We start from the raw sequence: 21,168 nt of genomic DNA on the forward strand, positions 1-21,168 counted from the left end.
TTTTTAAAAAGATTTATTTATTTAGTTCTCCCCCCTTCCCCCCCCAGTTGTCTGCTCTCTCTGTCCATTCATTGTGTGTTCTTCTGTGACTGCTTCTATCCTTATCAGTGGCACTGGGAATCTGTGTTTCTTTTTGTTGCGTCATCTTGCTGCATCAGCTCTCTGTGTGTGCAGCACCATTCTTGGGCAGTTTGCACTTTCTTTTGCGCTGGGCGGCTCTCCTTACAGGGCGCACTCCTTGCACATGGGGCTCCCCTACGTCGGGGACACCCCTGCGTGGCAGGGCACTCCTTGCGTGCATCAGCGCTGCACATGGGCCAGCTCCACACGGGTCAAGGAGGTCCAGGGTTTGAACTGCAGACCTCCCATGTGGTAGGCGGACACCCTAACCATTGGGCCGAGTCCGCTTCCCAGATACATCTTAATGTCACAGAATGGTACACTTAAAATGTTTAAAATTACTTTTGTTATATATATTTTACCACAATAAAAAAACAAAAAAAATTGAAGAACAACCACAAAAAACAAATGCATCACTAGTGAGAGAAGATTATCTTACTGTTTGGTGAGTTAGAATGTTATGTTTAAGTCTGGGTATCACACTGTAAGTCAAATTAGGTTATTTTCAGAGTGCAACCAAGCTGACTAAAAAAATTGGAAAAAATCTAAGGTAACTCTAGATTTATCTTGATTCAGAAGGGTCATGATGACTATTCAAATATTTGAAGGCTTCTCATTATTGCTTATACTTTACCTCTGGAATTAGGACCAATGAGAGGAAGTGCTAAGAAAACATAAAGAAAGATTAGTGAGAACAGTCAAAGATGACATTAGAGGCCCCTGGGCTTGTGAGGGCAGAGGCAGTAAGTGTTTTCAAGTGGAGGAGAGGTGATAATTTGAAAGGATAATTGCAGAGGAGAGTCAAACCTGGGATGAATGGTTGAACTAGGTAATTTTTAAGTTTTTTTCCAGGCTTGTGGCTATGTAATTCTAGGAAAAAATGGCTAGAATTAAAACACAAATAACAAATAAATTTGGCTTCTAAGAGGGATATGTTTCAGTTATCTGAATTATTTGATTTAGCTAATTTGAGTACTTGTATTGCGGTCAGTATTGTTTGAGGTATGTTTGAAAATGCTAAAATATCCCTCTGGGGAATGCTGAAGCAACTGAGAGGAAGTAGGAGTCAGCACTTAGGTAGGAAAGGGCCAGAGTAGAAGGCTTTCTGACCCTGGAGAGGGATTGATGGCAGAGACAAAGAACCACCACATTGGGTGAAATGGCCCTTATGTAATTAATTTGCTAAATGTTACTAATTGTGGCAGACCTTACTTGGCATTTGTTATTAAGCTGGGTTGTTAGTTTTCCTTGTAAAAAGTATTTGAAAAGTAAATTGCAGTTTTAGTAATGGATGGTGGTGGTGGTAGCACAATGTGGTGAATGTAATTAATAGCACAGAACTATATATTGGAATATAGTTAAAAGGGGAAATATTAGGCTGTTATATGTTACTAGAATAAAATTTTTTAAAAAAATCCATGAAACTGTACAACACAGTGAACCCTAAGTTAAACCATGGACTATGGTTAATAGTGTAATTATTAAAATGTGATTTTACCAATTGTAACAAATGTACCACACCAAAATAGGATGTTAATAATAGGGTGTTATATGGGAATCCTGTATTTTATGTGTGATTTTTCTGTAAACCCACAATTTCTCTAATTAAAAAAAAAAGTCAACAAACTTTTTAAAAAAGCAGATTATGTTAATTGATCACTACATAAACAAAATATATATACATACAACGGAATATTATTTAGGTTTAAAAAGGAATGAAGTTCTGACACATGCTACTACATGGATGAACCTTGAGGACATCATCTTTTTTTAAAATCAGTTTTGTTGAAATGTATTCATAAACCATACACTCCATCTAAAGTGTACAGAGAGTGGCATTTGCTATAATCACAGAGTTGTACATTCATCACTTCAGTCAATATTAGAGCATTTTCATTACTCCTAAAACAAACCAAAAACAAAACAAAAACCTACTTCTTAGTAGTCATCTATCAATCTCTCTATCCTTTTTCCTGCCATCTTTAACTGCTAATCTATTTCCATTTGAGGACATCATCTTGAGTAAAATAAGTCAGATACAAAGGGACCAATAATATATGACTCCACTTATGTGAAATAGGTAGCATATGGAAATTAATAGAGACAGAAAATAGAGTACAGGTTACCAGGGGCGGGGGAGAAGAGGAATGGGATGTAAATGCAAAATGGGTATAGGGTTTCTGCTTGGGGTGATGGGAAAGTGCTGTTAATGGTGGTGGTGAGGGCAGCACAACATTGTGAATGTGATTAATCCTATGGAATTATATGCTTGGGAGATGGAAAAGTTTATGTTGTATATGTTTCCACAATTTAAAAAAAGGGAGAGAGAGACCAAAAAGACAAGATAATTAAATGCAATACATGATCCTGGGCTGGCTCTAATAATGGAGGGGAAAAGACCCAAAAAGACAGTATTGAGACATATGGAAAAACTGGAATAGAGACTGTGTATTAGTCAGCCAAAGGGGGTGCTGATGCACAGTACCAGAAATCTGTTGGCTTTTGTAAAGGGTATTTATTTGGGGTAGAAACTTACAGTCACAAGACCCTAAAGAGTCCAACTCAAAGTACCTACCATAAGAGGTAGTTTCTCACCCAAAGTCATTGGCCATGTGTTGATGCAAGATGGCAGGTGATGTTCACAAGAATTCAGCCTTCCTTCTTCCTCTTAAGGCTCCATGATCCCAGCTTCTTCTGATCTCAGCTGTAGGCTGGCATAAGGCTTGTCTCTCTTCCAAGGGCTTGTTTCTTTCTGGACTCAGCTGCTCTGGTCTCTTCACAAGGTCAGCTGTAGATTATCAGCCTCATCTTTCTTCCTGGGGCCTTTGCCGTGTCTAATGAGCCGTCTCTATTCCTCTGTGTTCTTCTCTGTGAATCTACTTCTCTGTGAGAGTGTTTTATCAGTCCACTAAGGGGGGAGGACTCAACCCTTGCATGCCCTAATGATGTGGTCAAATCAAAGCCCTAATCTTAACATAATTTAATAAAAGATATCACAGCTGAATTTAGTGCAATTAAAGGCTATCATGCCTAGAGGAACAGACCAGTTTACAAACATAATCAAGTATCTCTTTCGGAATTCATAAATAATATCAAACTGCTATAGACTGTAAACTTTCTATCAATGTCAAAGTTCTTGAACTTAAAGTGGTTAGTTAAATAAGTGAATATCCTTGTTCTTCAGAAATGTACATGGAAATATTAAATGTTCAAGAAGCATGATGTATACAGCCTACTCTCAAATATTTAGAAAATAGATCATAGATAAATAGATGGATATTCAGCAAATATGGCAAAATGTTAGAAGGTGGTAGATCCTGTGTATCTTGGTGGCAAGTAGGGAGTACACTGGAGTTCTTTGTATGGGTTTTTGTATTATTTTTGCCTGTGTCTTTTAAGTTTAAAATTATTTCAAACTATAAAGTTGTTAAAAAAGAAAAACCACATCATAAGCCCAAAAAAGAAAGTTTGACTTTCAGTGAAAATTTTTATTTGTTCCTGAAATAATCCCCAAACCTTGATGAAGAGAAGAAACCTCGATGCTTGTCAGTTTGGGGGCAAAATTGACACATTGTACTTGTTAGATAAGTATTTCTTGAGTTGGTTCTTCTGTAAATAATTCCCCTGTCCCCCTCCACAACACTCCAGAGTTGGGGGCGGGGGGGGGGGCAGGCAGAATCAGATATCAGAGACACAAAAATCAGATATCAAGGATCGTCAGTGTCAGGTAGGCTTTTCTGGGAGTAGATGCATGAGGGACCTACTGAAAATTGAATCTTGAATACCATGTGATATACATATTCCACTATATATTAAAATTTTAACAGATTATAATGGTTTATATTAACAAATTGCATGCCTCCTCTAAGATTTTATTATTTACCTTTTTTGGGAAGTCACTCTGATATTTGGTTACAAAGAAGTGATAAAAAAGGAAATATTTGGGAACAGAAAGTAGAATAAAAATTTAAAAGTAACTTCAAATTCATGAATGGGTTTTTTTCTCCAATGTCATTTTTTGAGTACTTAAAGTGCATTTCTAATAGAAGAATGTTATGATATAGAAAGTTCCAAGCTAGCTCATAAAACTCTATTTATTCTATGATATATATTAAGTATATCACCTGGAACATTAATTCATCTATCCCTAACCACCACAAATAAAGCTGACACATTATGTTTCCAAATTGGGAGTATTTTGTCCTGGCAGAAGGGGTGGTAATGGTTCTGGATTTCTTCCTGTGGTAGGGTTTGGACTGGAGGGGCATCAGACCTTTAGCATGAACACTGTAATTCTCCAGGTGTCCTGGGAAGAATGGGGTGGGGTCAGTTGCCCCATGGGGGAAGGTAGCAGAGCTCTGGACCAATTACACTTCATGCCTTTTTCTACATGTGAGTATCACATTTGTGAGAAGTGCCTGTGTGTGTTTTAAGAGCTGTGATGTACAATACTAGGCTAAGTTTCAATTTCACAAGAGCAAGGTTCAACTATCAACATCAAGAGCCTGTCTGTCCTCTTTCACTAGGCACTGTCCATGAAATCAGGGGATTCTTGCCACTTTATTAGAGGATGTAGCAGGACTTCCCAGGGTGAGAATACAATATTCTTTTGGTTTTTGTTACTGTGTGGGTCTCCACCCACTGAGACAATACCCCATGACCACGTGAACATATTCATACGCAACAGAGGCCTGCCCCAGGTGTACCCCGCCCCACACATCCCCCCGTTACTGACACGCCACACCTGTGATCCTCCCCTGCCACATTTGTGACCCTTCTGCAATCTGAAACCTCCCCCAAAAGTTCGGAGACCCCCCAGGCCCCGCAGTTCTAGGGGCAGCCTGGCTGTCTGACTCCAAAGACCGACCGACCCGCGGCCCGACTGGTTTCCTTGTTCTTGTTCTTGTGCACGCCATGTCTGGTTCCGCAAGCATCGCGTTATGAAGAAAGTGGCTCAGCAGCTGCAGCTGGTGGCCACGCTCAACTGCGGGAAGGTTTCCCAGGCTGCTGCAGGCTTGAAAGAATTCTCTCTGCAGGATGCTCAACATGACTCCCTGCTGACTGGAATATCTTCAAGTACAAACCCTTTCAGACCCCAGAAAGTTTGTTCTTTTTGTAGTAAAATGAATCTCTCAAAGGTTTTCTAAACCTTTTCATGAACCAGTGAATATTCATAGGACGGTTAAATTTGAAGCCTGTACAAAAGCTTATCCCTGTACCACATGTGCCATACTATACAAATTTCTACTCTTGTCAGTCTTTAACATCTACCGCTCTGAATTTTCTTAAGTTTCTCTTTCATAAGGGTAGTTATTTTTTATAACACTCACAACAGCATACAATATAATGCTTAGTATATAGGAAAAAACTTCCCAAAAACAAAGCCAAAAAAAAAAAAAAATCAATAGATAAAAATAATAATAAAATAAAACAATAATAAAAACAAGTAAAATACAAAAATTCCCTGGCACCAAGTAACTATTACCAAGCACCAACTAGTGATACATTTGCAAAACGACCTTGACCAAAAGGGGGAAATATTAAATACAAATGCGTTTTTATGGCTAAGAGAGTCCAAAGAGAGTCAGGAGGTCATTCCAAAGGTTACACTTAAGCACTCAGGAGTATCTCACTGACTGCCACCGTAAGCAGTGCCTCAAGCAAGGGAGCCCCTGAGGGCTCTAGAGACATCTAGACACTAGTCAGGGCAGACCATCTCAGGAATTCAGCACCCTCTCAGTGGGTCTTGCCTTGGAATATATGCTCCCCAATGTAAGAGACTCATAATTTCCCTAAACATGGCTCTTCTGCCCCTTTTATTTGAACCTGTATTTAGCACTATTCTCATTAAATATGTGTCCCAGAGACTTAAATCTTTGGTCTGTTCAGGCTGGTTGAGCCCTGAATCTCAGCAGTGTTGTAGCCAACACCTACTTTCAAGTTCATTGGACTCATCCAGGACAACTAACAAAAGGATGGTGATGGACAATGCCCATCCCAAAAACTAGAGTATCTACAACTGCAAGCAAGACAATTCCATCCATCTGCCCCATGGCATCTATACCTCCTCTCAGTCAGAAACAGAATGGGCATTCCCACCCCCAAATCCTCACAATTGAGGAATGAACACGTGTAAGGGGGAAGGCAGCTATGGAAGAGCTTGTATCATTGATATAAAGGCAATGGCCACCAGAGGTTCTTGGGGGAGGGAAGGGAAAGAGTTGGTGCAACATGGGGCACTTTTGAGACATTGGAATTGTCCTGCATAACATAGCAATGATGGATACAGGCCGTTATACATTCTGTCAAAACATAAAATTGTGCAGTCCAAAATGAAAACTATAATGTAAACTATAGACCATGTTAGTGGCAGTGCTTCAGTATGTGTTCAATAATTGTATTGTACCATACTAATGAAGGATGTTGTTAATGGGGAAAAGTGTGGGAGGGGTAGGGGTGAGGTATATGGGAATTCCCTTATTTTTTCTTTTTTTTCTCATATACCACCTTAACACCTTGCATTAGTGTGGTACATTTGTTACAATTCTTGGAAGAACATTTTTATAACTGCACAATTAACTATAGTCCATTGTTTACAATAGCATTCACTGGTTGTGTTGTACAGTACTGTTTTTTAATTTTAAAATTTTTATCCTAGTAATGTACCCCCCTATATTTTTGATGCAACATTTATGTAATCTACAGCTTCCTTTTAAAAAATTATTTTATAAAAAAAGAGCTGTTAGGTTTTCACTCATGCCTCTCTGTGGTTTCATTTTTGAACACCTTTTCTCATGAAGCTATAACTGATGATAGAAGAGCTTTCCAGAAGAAAAAGAGTTATATAGACTCTGAGATAAATGTGTGTTCATGAGACCAGTAATATTGTGAAATAAATTTTTACTTTTTTTTGGGAGGGAGCATATTTTCAGTGATTGGTTATTTTAAGAGTAGCTATCTAATAACCTCTTAAAAATAATTTGAGTAATAGGATAAAAATAGAAGTTTTGAAAACACTTTGTTTATCGCAAGGTCTTCACAAGTCCTCCTATATACTCTCTGGATCGAGTAGTCGCTGGATTTCGGACGCGAAGTGAGCTGCTGTTAGGTCACATAGAAGAACAAGATGAAGTCCTCCACTGCCAATTTTCTGACAGTAGTGATGATGAAGACACAGAAGGTCAAGAGAAATATGGAATGAGGTATAATAAATATAGACTGATTTAATAATTATAATTATATGCCGTAATAAGTATGAACAGATGTAGGTTTTTTCATTAAGGCACGTCTTTTCCATTTGATATGAGTAGGTGGTTTTGCTAAATGTTCTGTCAGTTAACATGTATGAAACCAGTGTTTGAATTCAGTTATCTGTCTTACCATTGAAAAGTAGTTTTGCTTTCAGAGCTTTTATACTTGTTGGATTCTGATTTTCAGAGGGAATGTTTTTGGATTTCCTTTTTCTGCTACCTCAGTAACAACAAACATGAATTTTCCAGTGTCCAATATGGGGGACATTGTTGTATTTTGAGGATTAATAGTAAAATTATGTTTATTGTATATAATTAATTACTTTTTAACACTACTGTCACTTTTTGGGAAAACTAATTTGAGGGTAGATTAGAAAAATTTAACAAGTCCTTCTGATCTTGGGCTTTTTTTTTTAGAAGATGTAGAAGTCGCTCATGGATTCAGAAGCCAGGCTCCACTTGTTCTCTTGCTGAATTGAATAATATTCAGGATCAAACAATAAACTCAGGTTTGGTGAATAAAGGTACCGAGACTTTCTCAAGCAATTTAGATCTAATATTTATAAGACATTTTTTTCTTCTGTCGATAATTTGAGACTAGAACTTGGTAGGAATGCTTTCCTGGTTGGAAACATTTCCTTTCTTTATGTTGTCTATTCTACCTGTACTTTTCAATCTTTCTATTTATTCCTTAATAAAATTTTTTTTCCCTTTAGGACCAATCAGTTATGGGTAGAGTTACAAGCTTACTCTTCAGAATAGGGATTTTATTATATATTCAAACCTGAGTTGTTATGCTTTGTACTTGTGATTACTTTAAAATACATATTGTCATTTACCAGAGTGTGTGCTTTACTGCTGGCACATGTGGCTACCATTTCTTTCTTTGACCTTTATTTTTTTATTCCTTTGCCATGCATTTTTTTTTCAAGATTTATTTATTTATTTAATTCCCCCCCCTCCCCCGGGTGTCTATTTGTTGCGTCTTGTTTCTTTTGTCCGCTTGTGTTGTCATCAGCGGCACAGGAAGTGTGGGTGGTGCCATTCCTGGGCAGGCTGCACTTTCTTTCGTGCACTGGGCGGCTCTCCTTACGGGCGCACTCCTTGCGCGTGGGGCTCCCCTACGCAGGGGACACCCCTGTGTGGCGCGGCACTCCTTGTGCGCATCAGCACTGCACATGGGCCAGCTCCACACGGGTCAAGGAGGCCCAGGGTTTGAACCAGGGACCTCCCATGTGGTAGACGGACGCCCTCACCACTGGGCCAAGTCCGTTTCCCTGCCATGCATTTTATAATACTCATAATGTAATATGCAATTGGCATTGGGTGCTCATAATATCTTAGTACACAACTGATGAGATTTTTATGCACTAAAGAACAGCATCAAAATATTATGTGGCAAAGATTGTAGTATAGTTGGAGATTTTAACTGATCTCTATTGACCAATGAGTAGTCAAACCAAACAATAAGGATATGGAGAATATAATTAACATGAAGGTAAGTCCTGTACTACACAAATGGAGAACGTCTTTTGAAGAACCTATGCATATAATATCTCTACAAATTTGACTATATATTACATCACAAATAAAACTAAAATCAATTTTAAAATATAGAGATAATATAGGTCAGGGCTACTCAAGAAGCCGTCTGCCATCCTTGAACTGTTTGTTACTGCACTGTGGCCAGGTTAGAAACTTAGGCCAGAATGGAAATCAGTGTACCATTTCATGGAGAAAGTCTCACTAAGAACAGAAAAAGTCAGTGTGCTTCATATCATAGTCGACTTTCATTCTGGTGCATGATGGTAATAAACAGGGCTGGTTCACACAGTGAGCAGTGCAGGGTCAACTGCGTTCTCTGATTACAATACAACGAGAAATTAATAGAAAAAACCCAGCCTTCTACCTACACGGAGATTTTACCCTTTTCTCACATAAGTTAAAGGTAAAACTTAAATTGTAGAACATCTAAAGACAATGAAAACTGTGTATCAGAACATACAGGATATGATAAACATATCTTTTTTTTTAAGGAAATGAAAACTTTATTTCTTTTTTAATTTTTATTTATTTCTCTCCCCTTCCCCACCCCTCCTCCCCCATTGTCTCCTCTCTGTGTCTGTTTGCTATGTGTTCTGTGTCTGCTTGGATTCTTGTCAGTGGCACAGGAATCTGTGTCTCTTTTTGGTGCATCATGTTGCTGTGTCAGCTCTCCGTGTGTGTGATGCCACTTCTGGGCAGGCTGCGCTTTTTTTGCGCGGGGTGCCTCTCTTTGTGGGACGTACTTCTTACACGTGGGCACCCCTACAGGGGGGGCACCCCTGCATGGCACGGCACTCCTTGTGCACGGCAGCACTGTGCATGTGCCAGCTCACCACATGGGACAGGAGGCCCTGGGTACCGAACCCTGGACCTCCTATGTGGTAGGCAGATGCTCTATCAGTTGAGCCACATCCACTTTCCGAAAACTCTTGATGTAAGCTAGAAAACCAAAGTCCCAATTGCCATGTATTTTACCTCTCTTTCCTTTCCTTCCTCTTTGTCCCTTTCTCTGCTTTCTCTAAATTGCTTTTGTGTCTGCTTTTCTAACTCTACTTCTGTTGAATATTTTATAAGCAGAAAGTTTTATTTCTCAAATTTTGCTTCTTTTATTTTAAAGATGTAAAGGTTGAATGTCTCCAGGAAAGTAAAGAGATGAATTTGCAAGACTTAAAGACTTCAGAACTCATACTTACTGAAGCTAAACAAAAAATGAGAGAACTTACGATTAATATCAAGATGAAGGAAGATCTAATTAAAGAATTAATAAAAACAGGTAATTGCATCCTATGAACCAACTTATAAGGAAAAGCTTTTTAAATTGCTTCTGATATTGTAACATTATCTTTAGTTTTTGAATCTCAGGACTGTCCATTGTAGCTTGAAATTTGGCATAACATGGTGCATTTTAGAGCTAATATATAGGGGTTTAGTTATCAAAAGAACTTTGTTATATTGGGAATTTTGTTCTAACCAATGCGAACTACTTAATGTTCTTTGCCATTTTAAAAGAAAATTTATACTAGGCATTTGGGAATATATAGGAAATAGTTTTCTAACTCATTTTAAATAAGAATTTATTTTAAATTATTAGGTTTTATTTTTCATTTTCTTAGCACCTTTCTTTTTTTTTAAGGTACCAGGTGCCAGGGATTGAACCTGGGACCATGTATGTGGGAAGCCAGTGCTCAACCACTGAGCCACATCAGCTTCCCTGAGTTGGTTTTTTCATTTGTTTTGCTTGTTGTTTGTTTTAGTTTTTTCAGGAGGCACCAGGAACCAAATCCGGGTAGGAAGGAGGAGGGCACTCAACCTCGAGTCACATCTGCTCCCTCTTAGTACATTTTTAACATTAATTTTTTTTTTAAAGATTTATTTTTATTTATTTAATTCCCCTCCCCTCCCCTGGTTGTCTGTTTTCTGTGTCTTTTTGCTGCGTCTTGTTTCTTTGTCCGCTTCTGTTGTTGTCAGCGGCACAGGAAGTGTGGGCGGCGCCATTCCTCGGCAGGCTGCTCCCTCCTTCGCGCTGGGCGGCTCTCCTTATGGGTGCACTCCTTGTGCGTGGGGCTCCCCTACACGGGGGACACCCCTGCGGGGCGCGGCACTCCTTGCGCGCATCAGCACTGCGCATGGGCCAGCTCCACACCGGTCAAGGAGGCCCGGGGCTTGAACCGCGGACTTCCCATGTGGTAGACGGACGCCCTAACCACTGGGCCAAAGTCCGTTTCCCCATTTTTAACATTAATTATAAACTTTATATTTTAGATATAGCTAATTTTTATTTCTCTAAGGGCATAACAAATGAATGGGTCAGATTGTCTTTCCAATAAGTTATCCCACCATGGATCTTGCTAATTGAGCATGCTTTTATAGCCTGGTATAACCACCTTGATTGCTCTAAAATAAAGGGTACCCGAGTTTACAAAGAGAAAGCCCCTCTTCTTACTCATTAGAACCAGGGTCTTAATTTCCTAGGGCTACCATAATAAAGTGCCACAAACTGTGTGACTTAAAACCATAGAAATTTATTGTCTCACAGTTCTAGCGGCCAGATGTCCAAAATCAAGATGTCGGCAAGGCCACGCTTCCTTCCAAGTAAGTGGGGAAGATTCTCTTCCATGCCTCTTCTAGCCACTGGTGGTTTCCTGGTAGTCGGTAGCATTTTCCTCTCTGTCTCTGCTGTGTCTACATTTCCTTTTCTTATAAGGACACCAGTCATAAAATCAAATCATACTGGATTGAGGGCCCACCCTACTGCTTACTTTCAAAGCCCTCTCACTCAAGAGTTTTCCAGAATCACAGCTACTTTATCAATAATAATAATGCTAACTACTCTGAGTTTCATCAATTCTAATGTCCTCTTTTTTTTAAAAATTCTAGTACACTTTTTGTTTCACATTGCGATAGCTCTGTAATCAGGATGCATCTTAGACTCAGTGGCAGCTTAGCAATGTAGCATGGCATGATTGGCATTTTACTTTTCTCTTAGTGGTTCATAAAATATTGGTGTTGAATGATTGGCAGAGTCTGAGATTTTTAAAAATATAATGTATGTATTTTATAGTTAGTCAAAAAAAAAGTCAAATCATAGAACTTTAGAGTTAGAAGAGAATTTATAGCACATTTAGTTCAGTTGCCTTGTTTTTTTAAAAAAAGAATAAGGGAGCAGATGTGGTTCAAGCAGTTGAGTGCCTTCCCACATGGGAGGTCCCAGGTTTGGTCCCCAGTGCCTCCTAAAAATAAAAAACAATAAGCAAGCCAACAAAAAAAACCAACTCAGGGGAACCGATGTGGCTCAGTGGTTGAGCAGGTTCAATGCCCAGCCCCGGTATCTCAAAAAAAAAAGAAAAAAAAATAAGATTTTCAGTATAGCAGTATAATAACCTGGAAAAGCAGTGTAACAATCTGTCCTTGGAAAGTATTCATCCCCAAAGTTCTAGACTCTCTTTCCTGTTGCCATGAGTTTGACAGTATAGTTCAGGGACATTTGACTATTCAGAGCAGTTCAAAATCAAATTTTTAGAGTCAGTATTTGGTCTTAGAATGAAGTGAGATACAGAAATGTTAACTTCTATTTTTCTCTATATGTAAAATATAAGAAAAGCATTTTAAAAAGAAATCGTCTTTAACAAGTCAAGGGAATGAAAAAGGAGGGAGCCAGCTGTAGATGAAAAGATTCTTAAAAGGCATAGCAGGAGGGAAGCGGCTGTGGCTCAATCGGTTGGGCCCCCATCTACCATATGGGAGGCCCTGTGTTTGCGCCCTGGGGCCGCTTTGTGAAGGCAGGCTCGCCTGCAAGCCCTGTGGAGTGCCACCCAGCCCACAAGTGCTGTGGGGAGCCGACTCAGCAAGTTGACACAACAAAAAGGGAGACTAGCAAACACGCAGAAGACCGTGCAGCCAGTGGGCACAGAGAGCAGACAGTAAGCAAGCTGCAAGAGGGGGCAGAAATAAAAAAAATAAAATAAAAAAAGACATAGCAGGGAGCAGATGTGGTTCGAGTGGGTGAGCACCTGCTTCCCACATGGAGGGTACTGGGTTTGGTTCCCAGTGCCTCCTAAAAACAAACAAACAAACAAACAACAGGCAAACAAATGAAAAAACCCAACTCGGAAGCTGATGTGCCCCAGTGGTTGAACACCGATTTCCCACATATGAGGTCCCTGGTTTAATCCCTGGTCCACAATACCTCAACAACAAAAAGAGGCATAGCAATCATATATATTGTTGACCTTGTTTGGATCCGGATGAAAATAAACCAATTATAAAAGTATGAAAGACATTTTTGAGACATTTAGGGAAGTCTAAATATGGACTGGTAGGTATTAATATTGTTAGTGTGATAATGACGTTTGGTTATGTCCATGTTTTGTACAGATGCTTATTAAAGTACGTATAGGTAATATGATATGACCTCTGAGATTTACTTTACGATATTTAAGCAAAGTAAAATAAAAGGAAAAAAGGCATAGATAAAAAAAATAAAAATTTCAAAAAAATATTTTTTTTAAGCCATAGATGAAGCAACTGTGACAAACTCTTGGTAACTTCTGAATCTGAGTCATGGGGGTTCATTATATTCTTTTCCTACTTTTCTTTTTTCCAGGTGGCTGACACTACTCTATAGATTACCATTTTTTAAAAACTTTATTTTTAAAGAAGTTTTAGATTACAGAAAAGTTACATTGAAAATATAGGGGAATTGCATATTCCCCTACTTTTGATATGTTTATAATTTTTCCTAATAATTAAGAAAAATAAAAAATAACTCAAGCAGGAAGTCAAAGTATACTAAGAGGCCAGAGTCATTCCAAATATCCTTCTTAATTGAGGTTTCGTGCCAGGAAGGCTAAATTACAAAGTTAGAGAATCAGAAATGGCGCACTAAAACACAAAAGATGAACCAGTGAGAAGAGGGAATGGTACCAGATGGTAACAAAAGGAACTAATCATTCAGAGGCCAGGTGGCAAGTTGATAGGAGTGGGAGGGGACAGCTAGGTTTATAATGCCATGGCCAACTGGATTTTTAGAATAGAGAATTTTTATGTTTTTATATGTTACTGGATGTTTTTTACAACATTTTAAATTGTCATTACTATTGTTATTATGGTGAAGGTAACGATGCCAAGTCTGTAAGCAAACAGTATTCTCTGAAAGTAACAAAACTAGAGCATGAAGCAGAACAGGCGAAAGTGGAATTAACTGAAACACAAAAGCAGCTACGGGAACTGGAAAACAAAGATCTTTCTGATGTTGCTTTGAAGGTAAAATTACAGAAGGAGTTCCGTAAAAAGATGGATGCCGCAAAGCTAAGAGTCCAGGTAATTTAAAAAATGTAACTGAGATAACTTATTTAAGGCTTCCTGCTTTGGAGGATTCTTGTACTGAGTTGAGGAAAGAAGTGGGAATCAGGTTTTTTGTTTTTTGTTTTTCCCAGTAGGGCATAGAACCAGTAAGAGAAACTGAATGGCAATTATTTTCTAGTATGCTGGTCAGTTTACGTATTTTTACAACTAGCTGGGTAGTATATTTTTTAATTCAAGGAGTATGTTGTTTTAATTCTATCAAAAACCACATGGTAAGAAATAAAGGTGACCAGAAATAGTGTCGTTTTCTCTTTAAGTCAATTTTCTAAAACTATAATTGATCGGTTTAAGAAAGATTAAGAACTTTGAGTACAACAACTCATCCTTCATTTTCTGATGTCTGGGTGTAATGATAACTTTGGAAATAGCTATAAGCAGAAATTCCATTCTATGAGAAGTATTCCATTATAATGAGATACCATGTGATAAAGCTATATCCAGGTGCTTTGGGGATGATCATAGAGCCTTATTAGTCTGTTCATAATGTGTTTACTAGAATGCTTTCTCCAGTTCTTTTCATCTCATAATCTGTTGCTTTTAGATTATTTATTATAGGTAGAGTTGCATTGTAGTTAACCTATACAGAGCACCACCACCATTATTATTATTTTAGAAATTGTGCCATAGTTATTCTTTTCTTTCAATCAAATAAATGTTTACTACACATCTCCCGTGTGGGGCAGCAGAGGTAAATCGACCAAAAAAAGTCTCTCTTCCCAGGGAGCCTAAATTTTTCCCACCTCAAGTATCTGCCTGGATACCTCCAGTGAAAGTTTTTACTTCAAATCAGCAACCAAGTCAAAATAATATGACTTGAATGTTTGAACTGCCTAGAGGAGGATGTGGTAGTTGTAAAAGTTGCACCTTACACTTTTCTTTCCAGAATGCATATTTTCACTTAGTAATTCAACTTAGAGAGTTTGGGGGTCAATTCTTTCTCTTGGCTTGATGCTTTATATTGGGACTTTGCTATCTAGCAAAATATTCATTTTTTTAAAAAGTTGCTAGATTTTTCCTTTATGTTTATTAAGAAATTTTGTTTATAGTTACATGGACTTATAGCCTAGCTCATTCTGATTGTGATTCTTATACTCAACATTAATGATTACCAGAACTATTGTTTTTCTAAGGGGTTGCATATTATATTTATCATATATGTCTCTAGTTTAAGCCTAAATGTGGATTTAGAGAAGATTATTTTTACATTTTCTCTATCTCACAGAGCTGAAATGGTTGTGATTTTTAAAATTAACAATTATGAATAGGGCTTGTGAATTATCATATCTTTGCTTCCCATGTTTCCCATTGCATTTCCTTTTCTACTAAGGATACCAGTAAGGGAAGGAAAGAAGACATAGAATTTTAAACTCAAAAGAAACACCCAATACAGCAGAGGACTGAAGCAAGATTCATTTGCCGTTTAAGAACTTTCTGTGCCTTTATCATGTGCACTATAATGGGATGAGGATACTGAGTATGCTGAGGATGGTGGTGGGGATGATGATAAGGACAGTAGTCACCATTTGTTGAGTGTCTGCGAAGTGCCACATACAGACAAGATTTTTTAATTTAAGAACTTTATTTTAGCTGCTACATGTATTTTATTTTTTTTAAGGACATACAAGGGATTGAACCCGGGACTCAAACATGGGAAGCAGGCACTCAACCATTGAGCTACATCTGCTCCCCAAGATGTTTTATATGTATTATTTAATCTTTAATTCTTTGCAGCTGTTGTTTTTTATCTCCATGTTACAAATGGAGAAACTAAGATTTAGAAAGAGGGAAGTGGACGTAGTTCAACTGATAGAGCGTCCACCTACCATATGGAGGGTCCAGGGTTCGATACCTAGGGCCTCCTGACCTGTGGATGAGCTGGCCCACGTGTAGTGCTGATACACACAAGGAGTGCTGTGCCATGCAGGGGTGTCTCCTGCGTAGGGGAGTTCCACACGCAAGGAGTGCGCCCTGCAAGGAGAGCCACCCCGTGTGAAAAAAGTGTAGCCCGCCCGGGAGTGGCGCTGCACAGAGAGCTGACGCAGCAAGATGACTCAACAAAAAAGCAACACAATTGCCCAGTCCCGTGTGACAAGAATGCAAGCGAACACAGAACAGACAATGGAGGGGAGGGGAAAGAAATAAATAAAAATAAATCTTTAAAAAAAAAATGTCTTACAGAGTAACAGGGTCATCTGAACCTGACAGTGTGCTCAGTGGTACAGATTGACAGTAACAACCAGTCTGTGGAGCAGCCCTGGTCTGTGGACCACACTTTTAGTGGCATAGTAGCACTACGCTAAGGTACAATGCCTCTGTGAATAATTAGTTTAATTAAAGTGAAATGTCTTGGGGAGTGGATGTGGTTCAAGCAACTGAGCACCTGCTTCCCACATGGGAGGTCAAAAAAACAAAAACAACAAGGAAAACAAACAAAACCAACTCAGAGGAGTCAATTGTGGCTCAGTGGTTGAGCACTGGCTTCTCACATACAAAGTCCTGGGTTCAATCCCTGGCCCCCAATACCTCAAAAAATAAAACAAAAACCAAAATGTGTTCAAGAGTCAATGTAGCTCAAGTAGTTGAGCACTTGCTTCCCATGTTTGAGGTCCTGGGTTCAATCTCTGGTACTTCCTGAAAATTAAAATACAGAAAGTGTTAATGTTAACAATCTATTTCCAATATAAAGGAAATAATTAACTATGGTCTGCATTATTTACAAATGACCTCACCTAACAGGCACTTAGTACTATGCTAAGCAAATAACCCAAGTCTAGTCTGTTTGTTTAATCAGAATTAAATTATAATGCCTTAGTATTTTATGTTAATACATTAAACTCTTTGGAAATGTTAGCAATTTTCTAATGCTTTCTACAGATACTTTTAGCTAGAGGGAGAGAAGCTTTGCTTAAGATAAATGTTGAAATACTAATTAAAATGATTGACCATTCTCAGGGAAAAGGATATCAGTTCTGATCATCTTCCCTAAGGGATTAATGATTTAAGCGGCTACAGGTCGATATATAAACGAGTATAGTGGTATATTATGTAGACTTATAGAAAGAACAAATGTACAATAGGTTGGAAAGACCTCTATAATAGGTTGTTAAGTAGGAAAAAAGGGAGGCAGAGAATAGTGTGTATTAGAATATATTTGAAGGTATTTGCCTGCATATGCATGAATTATTTCTAAAAGGGAATTTAAGTAATTTTGTGACAGGGATCAAGACAGATAGATGAGGAGCCTGGGATTAGAGAGTCATTTTAATATAAATTAATTTTTTACTGTTAATTATATGTGCATATACTATTTTTAAAATTAGTTGGTAAAATAGTCGTTCTGTTTGGTTGTCAGTAACAGGAAGTCTCGTCATTCTTTTTACTTTTAAATATCTTGTAAAAATTGTATAGTTTAATATATATAATTAAATGTAGAAATAGAACTTTAGGGGACGCCGATGTAGCTCAGTGGTCTTCCCACTTATGAGTGCCGGCTTCTCACTTACGAGGTCCTGGATTCAATCCCCAGCGCCAGTGCCTCAAAAAAAAAAAGAAGAAGAAATAGAACTTTAGAAGAGAAACTGTAAAACTAGAAATGTAGAAGGGAAAACAATTGTTTGTGAACCTATCAAAGTTAAATTAAATCTCAGCAAGATGCCTCCCTTACCATTGAATTAAGAATTCCAATTTAGTTGAGGAATGTGAGAGATGCAGTTTTTCATTTTGAAATATCCCTTATGATCTCAGGTCTTACAAAAGAAGCAGCAGGATAGTAAGAAAATGGCAACACTGTCGATCCAAAATGAGAAACGTGCTAATGAACTAGAACAGAATGTAGATCACATGAAGTATCAAAAGGCACAACTGCAAAAAAGACTTCGAGAAGAAAATGAAAAAAAGAAGCAACTGGATGCAGAAATTAAGCGGGATCAACAAAAAATCAAAGTAATATTGTCATACTTTCCTGCTAAGCATAAAATGTTGAACGCCTCTGAGCTAACGAAGCCAAGGTGTTGATTCATTTGGCTTTTGAGTTATCTAACTTGGCCTGCCTGTGGCTGCTATCCTTATTCACGTTAAAGCTTTGCTCATCTACATAGTAAAGCCTATGTCTTGAATTCTGAGTACTGTCATGAGAGCTTTGACTTCAAAAAGAATTTATATTGATACAGTTTCTCTTACTGGCCTTAATTTTAGTGAGCGTGTAAAAAATGTAATTACCTAACATTTGAATAGGATTTCTCATTTTCAAAGTACTTTGACAGTTTGACATGTTGGACATGGGAAAAGGTATGACATAAAATGGTACCGTTCATTCATTTGGAGTAGAAGAGTGATCAGACCTATTTATCTAGCAGTTCTGTAGATCGATTGGGCTGGGGAGGAGCTGACATGTCATCCTGGGCTCTGGAGTCAGCCAAGCCTGGGAACAAATCCCAGCTCTCCTTCTAACTGGTCCCCTATGGAGAAAATCACTTCCCCTCTCTGAGTCTGTTTATTCTTAATCATACTTATTCCTGTCTTAATTAGACTTGCCTCAAGCCTTCTTCTGAAGAAAAGGAATATGATCATGATAACAATAGCAAACACCTATGTGTGCTAGACTCATTGTATTAAAATGTTAAGCTGAATCCAAGGCTTGGAACATAATTGGAGGTTTCCTAGATTTTTAACATTGAAGTATAACCTGTTCTCACACCTTAAAAAAAAAATCACAGAATTTAGCAATGAAAGAGAACTTAGAACATTTAAGCCAAGTTACTCATTCTTAATAATAATAGTAAAAATTATTATTAGAGCAATATTTATTGTTATCTTCCGTCAGTACCATGCCAAACAGTTATATACCTTCTCATTTAATCCTTTTTTTCTCTGATATTCCACTTTCCCTTTTATCCTGGACTTTCTTTAAACATCTGAGATTTTTCTCAACCTAAAATTATTCTCCTTTATTTTCCCCTCCAGCTACTCCCTCTCTTCTCCCCTGTATAATCAAACCTTGAAAAAGTTGACTCCATCTGGTTGTTTCCTGTGCTTCCACTCACTCCCTTATCCTCTCCAGTCTGCCCTCTGGCTTTTCCATCCTCTTCAAAAGTCTTGGAAGTTCACTTGTGTTCTCTGTGTCACGGACCTTCTCTCTTACCTAATGCTTCAGTGGCATTGAGCACAGTTCACTACTCCTTCCATCTTGAAATATTTTTCCCTTTGCCTTTGTGACATCACACTCCACTTGTTTTTCTCTCCCTTTCTCATGGCTTGTACTTGGTCTTTACTAACTCATCCTACTCTACCAATCCTTCAAATATAGGAATTCCTTAAGTCTCTGGCCTACGTCTTCTTATCTTCTGTTCTCTGTCCTGGGCAACCTCATCTTTTTCCCTGGCTAGAGTTAAACATCTCCCAAATTTAATCCTTAAGTCCAGATCTGTCCTTTGAGCTCCAGTTTCATATAGTCAATCATCGACATCTCTGCTAGGTTTTTTTTATAGATGAATTCATGATTTTCCTTATTTATCTCTCCCTTGCCCTTCATGGGGAGAAAATGTAGTTCTCCAGTGTGCTTTACACTATACCAACCCATTCAGTTGGTGGATAAGCTAGACATTTAGCAGCCATCCTTGACTCTCTCCTCTTCCTCATCATCTATATCCAATGAACCACTCAATCCCACAGATTATATCTTTCAAATATCTTGGGTCTCTTCAATTCTTATACCTACTGCCAACAACCCAATGTCTTTATCACAGTGCTTCCTCCAGTATGTAGATCAGCCTGCTTGCCAGTCTTGTGGTCTTTGGCTCTCAGCTCCTCATCTCTTATAGGCCATAGCTTAAACCTGTGAAATACAACACTCTCTAAATACATATGTAGGGAAAATTTAAATTTTTTGTTTAAAAAGTGCATAGTCTGCTGAAAAGCAACTCTACTTCTAACAAACTTTTTATCCTCTTACCTAGGGCAATTCAGTTCCTTCTATTCACATCTCTAATTCTAGTCCAGTGGCCCATTTAAAAGGAGATAAAGAGTATTCCAGAAAAAGGAACAGTCTGCCTCAAAGATATATTGAAGCTTCCACTTCCTGCAAAAACAACCTGCTCATGGTCCTAAAGGACATATATTGCCTTCTGTTTGGAGCTAACTTTCTGACACTCCTGTTTGTCTATTTCCCCCTTTTACTGAGGATTACAACTTCTACATAGTAGGTTCTCCTCAGAGCAGTTCTTTTTTTTTTTTTAATTAATTTTTTCACTGTGGTAACTTTGGAGCAGCAGTTCTTTTTTTTTTTTTTAAATAATTTTAGGGGTGAACCATTTCTTTTTTATTTTATTTTTTATTTTTTTAGATTTATTTTTTTATTTGTTTCTCTCCCCTCCCTCCCCCCAGTTGTCTATTCTCTGTGTCCATTTGCTGCATGTTGTTCTTTTTGTCCGCTTCTGTTGTCAGTGGCATGGGAATCTGTGTTTCTTTTTGTTGCATCATCTTGCTGCATCAACTCTCCGTGTGTGTGGCGCCATTCCTGGGCAGGCTGCACTTTCTTTGGCGCTAGGCAGCTCTCCTTATGGGGCACACTCCTTGGGCGTGGGACTCCCCTACACGGGGGACACCCCTGCGTGGCACGGCACTCTTTGCGTGCCATCAGCACTGTGCATGGGCCAGCTCCTCACGGGTCAAGGAGGCCCGGGGTTTGAACCGCGGACCTCCCATGTGGTAGACGGACACCCTAACCACTGGACCAAGTCCGCTTCCCAGCAGTTCTTAACTGAAGTCCATATATGAACTCAGAGGTATGGGATCCCCTGAAATTATCGGCTGTGCTGTGATATTGGGCTTTTTACTTCTTTAAGCGTCAATTCCCTCATCTATAAAATGGCTTTTATATCCCCTTTCACAT

General features: G+C 38.5%; 1 protein-coding gene across 5 annotated transcripts in view; it reads left to right on the plus strand.

The window, feature by feature from the left end:
• KIF27 (kinesin family member 27) overlaps positions 1-21,168 on the plus strand; it is a 98,905-nt gene that overhangs the window by 43,844 nt on the left and 33,893 nt on the right. For 2 of the 5 annotated variants that reach the window (XM_012519102.4, XM_058301594.2), the window contains 5 exons: positions 7,153-7,322; positions 7,788-7,894; positions 10,033-10,188; positions 14,029-14,234; positions 18,024-18,221. In XM_012519102.4, coding sequence (XP_012374556.1) covers positions 7,153-7,322; positions 7,788-7,894; positions 10,033-10,188; positions 14,029-14,234; positions 18,024-18,221 — 837 coding nt within the window. The remainder of the gene's footprint in view (positions 1-7,152; positions 7,323-7,787; positions 7,895-10,032; positions 10,189-14,028; positions 14,235-18,023; positions 18,222-21,168) is intronic. The other 3 variants (XM_023584321.3, XM_004449459.5, XM_058301593.2) reach the window with 3 other exon arrangements.

This window comes from Dasypus novemcinctus, chromosome 8 (genome assembly GCF_030445035.2).
Source record: "Dasypus novemcinctus isolate mDasNov1 chromosome 8, mDasNov1.1.hap2, whole genome shotgun sequence".
Classification (NCBI taxonomy): Eukaryota; Metazoa; Chordata; class Mammalia; order Cingulata; family Dasypodidae; genus Dasypus; species Dasypus novemcinctus.